Genomic DNA, 13,662 nt, shown 5'->3' on the forward strand with positions numbered 1-13,662 from the left:
CTCTCAGGAGCAAAGCCATTACAAAGAACTTGATTTTCCTTTGTTATAAATTATTATGAAATTTTTATTCTAGAAATAAATTTGGAATAGTAAACATTTTCTTGCTATCATTTTCTACTCCAAATTGTCAATAATTTATACTGAAAAGGAGGAAAATAGAGACAACTAGCTCACGGGTAATTCTGGAGACAGCTCTTAACTTTTCCCCAAGAGTGGGAAACACAATGAGGAAAATTATACATTAAGCCTGGCGCCAACTAGAGACAGACAAGACCACAAGTGACGCTGGGCCAATGTTCATTTGGCTAGAGACAAAATGAAAATGGATAGGTTTGGTAATTCTCATTTAGCAGTACCCCTCAACCACAGTTTACTGGGGAGTGACTGATAAACAACTCTAGTAACTCTATATTTAGAAGATTAATATGCATTTTATCACTGGCAGGTGACCATAGAACCTTGCCACACATCTTTTGTAAAAAATCAAAAGGTAAATTTAAAAATGCAATCAGAAAAGGAACTTCTGGGTTAGATGGAGGACTAGGAGGTGCCTCCATGTGACACCATTAAAAAAGAGTCATCTAAAACAGAACAGACTGCCCTAGAGAAAGATCACAGGGAAGAAGAAGCAAGCCAAAATGTCTCCAGCCGGGAGCAGGGAGCAGAAGCCTCAGACGGAAGCAGGGAGTCAGCTCCTCTCAGTGGCCCTGGTGACTTAACTCTCAAGAATGGGCTGTGCAGCGAGCAGATTCACAAGGAAAATCAAAAGAAATAACCAAACTACAGGATCTGCAAACCACAACCTAGACACACTCCCAAGTTAGAAATGCAAGCCCATCCACTCCTCCAAGAGATCACAATGCCATACCCGAAAAACATGCTGATGCAGATAAATTCGGGATGATTTCAAAGTCAGTAAAACCGACACATGACCGCAAAGATGATACATGCAAGCAGACAAATGGATAAATTCAATCTCCAGCCAGAGATAGAGGCAAGAGTGGGAAGCCTCATCGGTAGCCTTGGCCACTATGGAGAAAGGACTAACAGCAATGGAGGACAAGGTCTGCTGCAGTCAAACATCCACACCGGAAACTAACTCAATGAACAGGAGCACAACATTGAGGAAACTCGGGCGCACTCAGGAGAGGGTCCTCAACAGAGTGCGTAAACACCGCATTTCTCATCCCTGCTATTAAGTTACAAGGCTTTGATGCCGATTTTAATACCACTTTATCAGGCGTGTGGCTAGTTTTCAACGTGATGGTTGCTTCCTGTTTTGCAGAAGCTGTAGTTTAACGTAGCCCTCCCCCATACCAAAAAGTCAGTGCAGAGGCCAATGTCAAGGAGCTCCCCCTCCATTTGCTCCTCCGTGTGTTACAGCTGTGGGACTCATGTTTACATAATTTGTACCTTGTAAAATGGCTTTGGCAAATGATGTAAGGGTCCAATTCATTCTTTTGCATGTGAACATCCACTTTTTTCAGTTTTGTTTATTGAACAGACTATCCATTTGTCCACACCGTCCTCTTAGCCGACTACATTATGTTTGCTCAGTTTTATATCTTGGCCATTAGTCCTGTTCTACTGTTCTTTCTGTTTTTATACAGTATGCTGCTTTGATATAATTGCATATAATTTTGATGTAACTCTTTGATATAATTTTAAATAAGAAAATCCTTCTGAAAAAAAAAAAAGAAGACATGGGGTAAGAGGAGGAGAAAACAAAACAAACCAAAACCAAAAAACCAAAGAGAAACTATAGCCCAGAACTCCCGAAATCTAGAGAAAGAAATGGACATCCAAACAAAGGCAGCACGTAGAGCTCCAGATACACACCGCCAGAGAAAACTTGTCTATGGCTGACTACTAAGATGCCAAAAACACGAAGCAGAGGAAAACAAAGAAAAGAATAAATTACTTGAGAGCAATAGATGAACAAATAAAAGGTAGGAAGGAATCATATCTAACAGTCAACCACCAAATCCCATACTACTAATACTGGAGACAGAAAACGAATGACTGGACCAAATAAGGCCAACTATCAGTTGTCTCTAAGAGTCACTTAATTCGCAAAGACACTCACAGACAGACGGACAATCAAAAGGTAGAAATCTATCTGTCAAACAAATGGAGGTTGAAAGCAAGACAGTGTAGTTCTGCTATCTGGTAGATCATCCAACATCAAATCAAAGTCAGGAGAGAAAACCAAAGACAACACACAAATGAGAAGACACAAGAGGACCGGGGAGACGGTTCAGGGGTTAAGAGCATTTGTTATGCTTGGAGAGGACCCAGGTTTGATTCCCACATGGCAGTTGACAACTGTCCATAACTCTAGTTCCAGGAGATCTCATACCCTCTTTGGCTGCCTTGGTACCAGGCCCACAGGCGGTATACACTCATACATGAGGGCAAACCCTCATACACACAAAAGTATGTGCACCTTAAAAAATACAACAAAAATACATATGTATAAAATGCTGGCACTCCAAATTCCATACAGCAAATACTGACAAGCATAACAGGTCCTAGGTCCCAGTGTAGTGACAGTGGATGATACAGTCATTCTCCAATCAACACACCCAACACATATTGTGTAACTGCTATAGGCAAAGAACAGTCACAATTATTAGTGACAAGCCAGCAATCTAAACTCTTTCCCCTACAGAAGCCACAACTGGACATATATAGACTGTTTTAGTCACCATGTGGGTTCTGGGAACCAAACCCATGTCCTCTGGAAGAGCAGCCAGTCCTGTTAACCAACGAGCCATCTCTCCAGTCCTAACAAATCTAATTATCCCATTTATTTATTTATTTATTTATTTATTTATTTATTATGTATACAGTGTTCTGTATGCATGTATGCCTGCAGGCCAGAAGAGGGTGTCAGATCTCATTACAGATGGTTGTGAGCTACCACGGGGTTGCTGGGAATTGAACTCAGAACTTGTGGAAGAACAGCCAGTGCTCTTAATTCCTGAGCTATCTTTCCAGCCCCCAAATCAAATTCTTAAGTGATAGCTTGCAGTCAGATTTTAAAGGAGAGTGTTCTAATTCCCCATTTATAATCGGAGTACACTCCTTCAGAGAGCTCCATCTTGGTACAACCTTCTTTTGCCCACAAGCACCAAATGTGAAGGGTGACGTCTTAATACAATTGCTGGACTTTTATCAATGCTCTGCAAACGGCAGCGTGAGCCTGCCTGCATCCTCGCTAGCTATTCAGGAGGCTCAAGTGGAGGGGTTGTTTGCACCCAAGTGTTTGAGGCTAGCCTAGGCAACACTATGAGAGTTTGTCTTGATAATTTCCTAAGAAGGGGAAAAACCAGAAGAAATCTTGCATGCCCATCAAGGAGAATGAAGGGCGTATTTATATAGTAATCCCTACATTTCTTCGGTGTCAATAGTAAGAATATCTTTCATATAACCTTTTCCATGTTTTTGGAAGAAAATGATCACTGATTTTTCAGCACTCAGGCTGAGGAAGCATGAACTAAGCCAGACTGTCTCAAAAAAACAAAACCCAAATACATATATGTATAAATATACACACACGGGCTGGAGAGATGGCTCAGAGGTTAAGAGCACCGACTGCTCTTCCAGAGGTCCTGAGTTCAATTCCCAGCAACCACATGGTGGCTCACAACCATCCGTTATGAGATCTGGTGCCCTCTTCTGGTGTGCAGACATACATGGAAGCAGAATGTTGTATACATAATAAGTAAATAAAATCTTAAAAAAATAAATATACACACACATTTCTATCAATAATTCATGTTTTTCATTTTCTAATCCATTATAATAATTCCTGACACTGCACTCACTTGAATAAAATCACAGCTGTGGACAATCTATAAACCCTCAGCTAGATCTCACAAAGTTAACATTAGTGGGCAGTGATGGTCACGTCTATAATCCCAGAGACTGGGAGGCTGAGGCAGGTTCACTGCTTCCAGGAGAGTCAGGCACAGGGGGACATGCCAGCTCCAAAAACAACCACCCAACCAACAACTTTACCTGCTAGGTACTGCATTCAAAGACAGGGTGACAGAGGGCAGATTCTTAAGCTTGAAACAAACCAGAATACAGGAAGTAGACCAAAGTCACACCAGCCTTGAGCCAGGTGTGGTGGTGCACACCTTAATATCAGTACTCAAGAGGCAGAAGCAGGTGGGTCTCTGTGGGTTCAAGGCCAGCTTGGTCGACACTGTGAGTTTCAGACCAGCCAGGGCCACCCTGTGAGACCCTGTTTCCACTCTGCTTAGAGCCCTGCTCTGTCTTCTGTTATACTCTAGGGACTCTTGCTACATTCTAGGGCCAGTGAAGGGTTTTCTCGGCATTATCTGTAAACAGCAAAAGTACCAATGTCTTTTCTCTTAAAACACAGCTATTGCTTGGCACACACTGCAATTATGAAGTAAGACTGGAGCAGCTGATAGACTCACCTCTATAATAAAAAAGGCAAAGGTCAGAAAGCACAAACCAGCGTTTCTTCCACAGCTTCATGCCGGTACTGTCCTGCGTTAAAGAACAGATTTAAGACACTTTTGATGTACATTTTGATATGCATGTAATATAACCTCATGAAAACGCCCATCAAAAAGTTCTCATCTGCTGCTTGCAGAGCCAGGTCACTCTAGCAGGCTTCAAAAGCCCAGAAAGACTGAATGTTTCTGCCACAGACAAATGACGGGCATTTGAGGATGCAGACATTCTGCCCCCGATTTGATCGCAATGCTTTTATGTATGAAAATGTCACAAGGTTCTTCAAAAATAAATAAAATTTTTACATGCTGACTAAAGAAAATTTAAAAGGAAAGTTCGAGGGACGTGTATTATGTTAATTAATATGGTCACACGTCGACCGTTCTCTGAAGAGTAGGCTGAAGTCATCTGAAATTCACTCTTCTGAACATGGGAGCTTGTGAGGGTGAGAGTAAGGGATGCATGCAACGGTGTGCATGCCAACAAGAAGATAATGTGTGCACTGAAAGCATTTGAAAGGTAAGATGATTAAAAGGAACCTAAGTGGAAACCTTAATAGACAAGCTTAGTGAGTAAAGACTCTTCCCCTCTACAGTTAGCTTTTATTCACCTGCCGACTGCATCCCTTGAGTTAATGATAACGCTAACCAATCTATTTCATAAAACTACCAGCTTCAGATGGATCACACGTTTTTTTGCCATAGAGGGTTGCATATCACACTTTCAATAAAAATTACATTCCCGCATTCAAAATGCCAGATACCCGTTTAGATGTCAGCATTGATACTTCTTAGTATATTTGTAGCTAATATAACAGTGATCTTAAAATGAAAGAGATCAAATATGGGCAGAAAAAAAAATCCTAAATGTAGGTAAAATGTTTCTTCAACATGAACAGCAACCACAAAGGAGAAAAAAAAACAAAACCAAAAAAACCAAGGAGACATGCTTGTGAATGGTCTATGACATTTTCAGTCTTTTTTTTTTTTTTTTCCCTGAGACAGGGTTTCTCTATATTGCTTTAGAGGTTGTCCTAGAACTAGCTCTTGTAGACCAGGCTGGTCTTGAACAGAAATCCATCTGCCTCTGCCCCCGACTGCTGTGATTAAAGGCATGCACCACCAATGCCTGACTGACATTTTCAGTCTTAATTATATTTTTTCTTTGGATCAAACAGGGAAGCTGTGAAAATTTTTAAGGTCATATGTCCATCACTGACCACTTACACTAGTAACACTGTGCCATAATGTCCAACTGTGGGAGTGAGAGACAAGACCTGGGGTGTCTTAGCAAGAGGCCACTGGCCGCCACTGGGGCCAACTGTGTCAAGCTACTTAAATATCTGGGGGTCATATGTGGTAGCTAGGATGCACAAGGAGTCCATCTTACAAACTTGACGTGTGGAAATGCTTGAGCATGGACTTTAGGATGGCTCTCCTCTAGCCCCCGACTCTCGGTACAACAGCATCTCAGGACTACTTCACAGCACATTCACTATGTGTTCTATGAGTAAATGTTATCAGGTCCACCAAAAGCCAATTACTGACTGTAAAGAAATGGGCCTTCGAGGTCCCTAAGCCACTGATGTAATTAAAAATTTTTTTTCCTTGTGTTTGGAATTGAACCCAGGGTGGCCTTGAACTTGTTACTCTCTTGCCCATGCCTGCTAAATGCTGGGATTATAGGCATGGGCTATTGAACCTGGTTTAAAGTACTTTTAAATTCAGTGAACATGGGGCCACCACAGGTTTGGGGGACTCTAATGAGACATTAAACATCTATGAGATGTGCCAATGACCAGGTCGGGGAACTGGTATGACTACCCGGGTAACACAGAGAAAAGGCAGATAACAAGATTGGATGCTGGGTGTCTCCTAAATCACTGGTAGCCATTATCTGAAACCCACAGGAGACAACTTCAAGACAGTAAAATCGAACCCCTCAGTATAAAGAACCTTAGTCACCACCTTCCCAGCCGGCAGCACTTGAACACTATCTGAGAACGGAGAGAGAGAGTACCTGCTTATACAGCCAGCCTCGCCTGACCACGGGTGCATTTGGATTCCTTTTAATTGAATTGGACCTCTTTCCAAAATTATGAACCTTTTTCGAAGCCCGTGATGTCTAAACAGGAGAAAGCAGGACAAAACATGTAGTATTAATGGTTGGAGCTTTCGGATTTCCTCCATTTTCATAGTTTTTATCTTCTCTGATATTTGGAGGGAAAACTTACAATTCCACTTTTATTGGCTTATTTCATGTATAAGAATTGTCTGCAAAGAAATGTGATTTCTAGGCTACTATATTCCCTTTAAAAGTTTAGCTGATTCAACAGAGTACCCACGCCCTCATACAAACATCCACAATGTTTGCAAAATTACTGATATAATATCTCCACTCAGTATATAAAAGAAATGTAAGTCTTTAAAACTTTATTAATTTATATTTGAAGCTATACTTTATGTCAATTACCAGTATAATTAGAACCATGCGATAATAAAAATGTAATTATCATTCTCTAATTCCAATTTTAAGTAGTAGCAACAGAATCTAATACTTTTAACTAATTAACAATTAGCAGAATAACTTACTCTGCCCACAGGGCTCATGGGATGAACGGTATAGTCTGAAGCCATGCTGTAATTGGAAGCTTCGTTTATCAAACTTATGGGTCGTTCCTTCTTTTCATCAGATGTCATGGTTGCAGCAGTCCTGAAAAACACCAACGCTACAGCCTGCTGTCCATGAAAATTGCTACACCCAATGCTCCCCCCACCCCAGGTTACAAAGGTGTCCTTCTTTTAAAAAGCTTGACACCAGTTACCCTACTTAATTCCGACACCCCTTTAAATAAAACCAACACTTCTACTTCTAGTCCAATGTAAGTTAGTACCATATCTAAATAGGCATTATTGCAGATATTCCTGCTCATCCAACTGAAAAATTAAAAAAAAAAATCAATTACGGGGGTTTGAGCCATGTGACTGGTATGCACAAGGCCCTCAACTCAGTTCTATTCATCTGCATGTACATAAACGTGTGTGTGTGTGTGTGTGTGTGTGTGTGTGCGCGCGCGTGCGCGCGCCCACGTGCATGTGCGAGTGCGCACACACAAGTTACAATGTCAATTATTCTAATGTTAGAAGTAACTAATAGTGGGACAGGTGGTGGAGATGTGGCAACAAACAAAGTTTATAGAAAATGGTTAATTACCACAGCCCCAAAGTTAAGGGTGAGAAAACAGCTCAACTCAGTGGACTAGTCTAAGTTTGCAGATTTCTTTCGCCTGGCATCCTGAGCTCTAGAGCTAAGAGCCAGAATTTAAGTTCTCATGAAAGATGAAAGAGATTCTAAAATTACACTCCCCAGGAAAAGATTAGATCGTGTTTCTCTGCAATAGTAAACAGCTGACACTGTTATATTGGACGGTGTATGCCCAGATAAAGGACACTGTTTAGCTCTACTGTATTAAACATGGGATGCAGCAATCCCGTGTAACCCACTCTGTATAACATACAGGCTTTGCATGACACTCTTCACTTACTGATCATTCACAACAAAGATACAATTATCCTGGGATGGCTGGCCTGTGACTGGATGCTTGCAGGTCACTTTTCTCTCATTGTGGCTGAAAGAATAAAAGAAAAATGAATTCTATGTGATACTTCTACAATCACAAACAGTTTCTAATAGTTTGGCAGCAAAGCACCGACTTTAAAACTCTGACATGAACGTCACTGAGCACACACACACACACAAGAAGCCCACACCCTCGTTCTGTCTGAGACTTCAGCCCAGTTTCCTCAATACTTCATCAACAAAGTCCAGTCCACCAGGCCAGTTGCCACTGTATCTTGTATTTCTCCTTGAATTTGGGCCCCACTTTGGCACAATTCAGAGAGCAAACATGGCAGGGACATCAGCACACTGAACTCCCATAAAGTTAAAATAAAATGGTATACTTCAATCCATGTATCCTTTAACACTTTCACACACGTAAATATTACATTCTGGCCACATTTCCCAGCCCCACCCTTTCTTACCCTCTTCTGTGTAAACAGAGAAATCTTTAAGGGACGCACGCCCACTTGGCCTGAGAGAGGTAGTGGGTCTTGAGTACTGTCTTTGGCACAAAGGATGGGTAACTAACTGATGCCGGTCTCGGAGAGGCAGAGACGACAACTGGTTCCCAGCCCCTCCTCAGTTCTACCAGACGCGTCTCCTGCTTCTCTGCAAACCTCATGTTCACACTGTATCTGCCATTCTTTCCCATAGCTCACCAGGTTTGTTTTGGTCTTGATTTTATTTCCAAAGGCTCAAAATCAGACCAGGAATACCCTTGGTTCTGCTGTAATGAGTGTTTGACAATGTCTTCTAAGGAGGTTCATACATGAGAGAATGAACTAAGCAAGGCACAAATCTTGTGTTGGCGTATACATTTTTTTTTTTTTTAATCTACGGGGAAAACCGTATGAATGCAGAAAACTGCATCTAGCAGACACAGCCAGCAAAATTGGTTAAGACACACGTCTGCACACATCTCCAATGCCCACCAGTTGCTTTTAGTTCACTGGGTGTGTATGATGAGCACCTTACCTAATAGTACAATTTCTTATTCCCTTCCAGACAACCGCTCTGACACCTGCCAGTAACTCATACGCTGAAGCCCTTCCAACAATGCCTACTTCCTCAAGCAAACCGTACTCCCTGTGACAGGCAAAATCCTACCACAGCGCCCTCTGCACTTACTAATGTCTAACTGTACAGTCAGCTCCGTGACTAATGCTTCTGACCCGTTTTCTCCATAAACTCTGAACTTGTCACTACCCAATTGTGTGGTGTGTGTGTGTGTGTGTGTGTGTGTGTGTGTGTGTGTGTGTGTGTCTATCTACTAGAAAACATCTTCTGAATGTTCTAACTGGAAGCTGTTCCTGGGATCTACTGGGTGGAGCCTACAGTCTGCGAAACATTTTATAACCTGCAGGAAGCATTTTTTCACTATCCTGTATTCCTCTAGACATGGGCATTCTTATGAAAATACCATCCACCCACATGGTAAATAGAACATAAAAAATACACTTGAAATACAAATTCTAATAAAATGAAGAGATAAAATAACTATGTTGAATTTCTAGTTCCTTTCCCCACCCCCACCCCACCCCCACCTCTTTGGTTTTTCAAGATAGGGTTTCTCTGTGTAACTGTTCTAGCTGCCCTGGAACTCACTCCGCAGACTGGGCTGGCCTTGAACTCACAAACATCCGCCTGCTTCTGGTGTGTGTCACCACTGCCTGGCAAATTTCTAGTTTCTAAAATGATACAAGTCAGAATAACGGAAGGAATAATGCCATCCTTTAGACCACTAACAAATGGAAAACAGTTAGAAATCCTGCTATCCAGTCAGGTCCCGACATTGCAGCTCTTTCTTCAGAGCATAGAAACCAACCAGGAGAAGCAGATACATACACTACAAAGTTAGTACATAATGATTTCTTTGAATCCAGTATGGGGAAGGGCTATTTCCCAAATTAAAAGACAAAATTGTATGAATGGGCGTCTGAGTGGTAGGTAGAGTGCTCGCCTAGCCTGTGTGAGGTCACCAGGTCCAAACCCCAGTACTTCTTCTTTACTGTTTGCCTTTTTTTTTTTTTTTTAACTTGGGTATCCTATTAGGCCCAACCTGGCCACAGTATCCCTGTATCACGCATACACGCTATAAAGGTTCAGAGTGCAGTTTTTCTTGGCATTCACTTTTCAGGTTAGCCTTTCTTCTCTAGAGTCCTGTCAATCAAAGAGACCGATGCCCATGTCTAACTCAGCAGCAGCAGCAGAAATAACAGTGCTGCCACAAACCTACACTATCCAATAAGGCCCCACAGCTAATCTGTGACCCAAGAAATCAACAAGACTACACTGTAGTATCTAGGAAGGAGAAGTGTAAGGCTAAGAAACGTCCTGTCCCTCCCAGACACATCAGCTTTCCATGTGGGGTAAAGAAAACACCCGCACTAGCCGATAATAACCGTGGAGTGTCCTACAGGGGAAAGGAAGGCAGTTTGGCCAGTTCCTTCCCTTGGGAAGGTCAGGAAGATGACTTCATTACACAAGGTTTCTTGAGGTTTTTCCTTATAGTCTCAAAAATATTTTACTATTTTGGCCAGTAACTATATCCTGGCTATTCTTAGTACTATAACTGTTTCCTATAGAGACATTTGCTTTAGTTGTATTAAGAAAAAAGAAATTTCATTGTGTGTTAATCTGATTCTGTTGCTCTAACAAACTGAGACTGTTAATTAATAAGAGAAAAGGTTTAGTCTTGTTTTGGTGGGCCAGCTAATTAACAGACTGGTCCCAATGCCTTTAAGGCAGGACGCCACGGTGAGAACACAGTTGAGCAAACTCTACTCCCCTGGCTGCGGAGGGCCCAGTAGGGTCCCTTTGTGGGAGCATGCTCTCAATGACCTAAGGACTACCTACCTCTCAAAATTCCCACCGCCTCCCAATAATGCCATTCTAGGGACCAAGCCCAAATGGGCCTCGGAGGGACATTCTGCATCCAAACTGTGGCTTACTTCAGTGACTAAAGCAAATATTGAAACCACTATTAATATGTTGCCAATAACGACTAATGTGATTTTTTTTTGGAATGATAGACTATAAGCTTATTAGCTGGTGTTTTATGTAAATGGCAACAAAGCTGTAAATATACAAACTATGCAAAAAAAAAAAAGGTGTAAATTTTGGAAAACTGCCCCAAAGATCTTGTCTTCAACTCCACACAACCTACAAATCATCTCAAGATGAGAAAGAGACAGGATTTGATTTAGTGCAGGCAGAACAGGATTGCACAGGCAGGCCTGGGAGCTGCAGCCTGCTATTTCTTTTGGCAGCCCACTAACAGCCAGCACTGTGCCTTGTACTAAGGGCCCAACCCCAAGTCACCATATACCTGCGGTTGTGTGAGCAGGAGGCAGAGAGCCAGGGGGAATCATGGGGCTGCTGTGTTTCTCTCAGGTGGGCCAGAAGCCTGCAGACAGCAGCACAGACGTGTGCTTGCAACTCATTTTGTGTGCACATCTACTCAGCTTTAGGAGTACCAGAGCTCCTACGAAGGAGGCCATAACACAGGACACCACAAGGCAAGCTCCCAAGTCATACAGTAACCGCCATCATCGACAATCAGATGTGATTAGCTTTAAAAAAACATGCCTATAGCAGCCAGTAAGTTATTAAATTGGCCGATTCTACACTGGCTCAAAAATAATGTTTATATTATTATTAAGTGGAAAATTCACTAATGCTTTATATAGCAAGCTATTTATCTTCATTTTAATAAAAGAGGAAAATATTATTTTGAAATCCCGCTGCCATAATGACTGTTTTACCAACTTATTTGCAAAATAAAAATACGCTGGCATAGGAAACTGGGCCTACAATTAAGCTCAATATTTTAGGAACAACCAGAAGCACCCTGACTTTCCTGAGAAATCAAATTCTTAGGTCTTGGTTGTGTGGGAAGCAACCACACGGTTAGAAATTCGAAAGATGTGACTGCTTAAAAGCACAAGAAGGATACATTCCCCGTCCCCACATTCAGTTCCAAATGCCACTTGCTTTTAACTCAGTCGTAAATGCTTCCAGACATCCCGCTTAACCTCAGGGATTCAACTGGGCGTAACCCTTTATTTCCCACCCTTCTGTCCACATTTAGAAGCAGAGCGTCTTTGGTGCCTTGGGAGAAAAGAGGGCGCCCATGCAAGTGAAGGCTCCGTTTTGCTCCTTACCCAGCAGAACACACAGCTGTCACTGGTGACAGCTCTCATGGTGACAGCTCTGCTCATACGACCCAGCTGTCTTGCTGTACGAGGGAGGACCTGCACTTGACAGTCCTCACGGAGTCCCTCTGAGGTGGGATCACTGGTTACATTGCATAGGTCAACCCACCAGCCACATTTACCCGTCGGCCAGAACAGGAGAGGAGGTGTGTGCAGGGCGAGGCGCCTGGCCTTCCTTCAGATGGACACATTCCTTCCTACAGCTCCCTCTTGCTTCCCTGACTTAACAGTCAACGGCAAGTCTGGCTCTGTCCTCGCCATCTGGTGCAACGGCACCCAGAGCAGGCAGCACAGTTTGCTCAGAAGTCCTCATCCTCCACTGGTGACAGCGAGTGCTGCCTAGGGCACAAGCAGCTTTGGTAGGGGTTCATCCTGGCTCTGCCACCAGCCTCACCAACACCATGTCCATCTGAAGCTGTCACGAAAGCTCCAATTTCAATGTAGTTTAGACACAAGGCCTTTCCATCTGGCTATGCTCTCCAGCTTTGTAATCATTTTCCTTTCTTAGTCAGCTGTTCCAATAAAAATTATCACCACAGCAGATTTAGAAACACTTTGTCACATTCCCCTGTCTGTCACAGGTACCACAGACCACAAATGCCACCAACTCCAAGGCAAGTATCATATCAACAGGAACTGAAAATCCGGCTCGGCCTAAGCCTGGAGAGGGGCTTAAAGCTGGGTGGGAAAACATGTGCATGCTGTAAGAAGCCACCCAGAATGCTCAAGGCCCCTTAATGGACTAGAACAGCAGCAGCATGGAAGCCGGGAGCACACACACCAGAGAATGGATAAACTGTCCTTTGAAAACGCCCCTAAAAATAACAGTGTGTACATTACACGTTCCTATAAAAAGAAACACCTGTAATAGATTTTTAAAAATCCTGAAGTTCCTTGAGAATCATTCAATTAGTACTATGCTAGTTAAGAACAAATGTCACATCCACCCGAGTGCCATGAGGGGTTACACCTCAGACCACTTGGTAAATTAAAGGCAAACATAAAGACTAACACAATTCCAACGTACCCTTCTACCCACGGGCAACTTGTATGAGTATGAGTCTGACTCAGGATGTTTACTTTCCAACCCCTGCCCCAGACAGGGCTTCTCTGTGTGTCCTTGGCTGTCCTGGAACTCACAGACATCCACCTGCTTCTGCTTCCTCAGTGTTGGGATTAAAGGTGTGTGGTCCTACCACCTGGCTAGGATGTTTACTTTAATGAAAAGAATGCCAGCATTGCATGTTCAAGACAGACATATGAATGTAAGATGTGTGTAAGAATTCAAGGTGATTTTCTGCTGAGTGTAACAACATGAAGCCATGCTGTTTCCTCC

The 13,662-nt window shown here is 42.6% G+C and overlaps 1 protein-coding gene across 12 annotated transcripts in view; it reads right to left on the bottom strand.

The window, feature by feature from the left end:
- The window catches only part of Plekha5 (pleckstrin homology domain containing A5), a 176,523-nt gene that overhangs the window by 67,508 nt on the left and 95,353 nt on the right, over positions 1-13,662 (bottom strand). For 11 of the 12 annotated variants that reach the window (XM_035448414.1, XM_027429953.2, XM_027429959.2 and 8 more), the window contains 4 exons: positions 8,036-8,119; positions 7,083-7,203; positions 6,511-6,615; positions 4,452-4,524 (listed from right to left, as the gene is read on the bottom strand). In XM_035448414.1, the coding sequence (XP_035304305.1) occupies positions 4,452-4,524; positions 6,511-6,615; positions 7,083-7,203; positions 8,036-8,119 (383 nt within the window). Of the gene's footprint in view, positions 1-4,451; positions 4,525-6,510; positions 6,616-7,082; positions 7,220-8,035; positions 8,120-13,662 lie in introns of those variants that run through there. The other variant, XR_004770930.1, reaches the window with a different exon arrangement.

Source organism: Cricetulus griseus, chromosome 8, assembly GCF_003668045.3.
Source record: "Cricetulus griseus strain 17A/GY chromosome 8, alternate assembly CriGri-PICRH-1.0, whole genome shotgun sequence".
Lineage (NCBI taxonomy): Eukaryota > Metazoa > Chordata > Mammalia > Rodentia > Cricetidae > Cricetulus > Cricetulus griseus.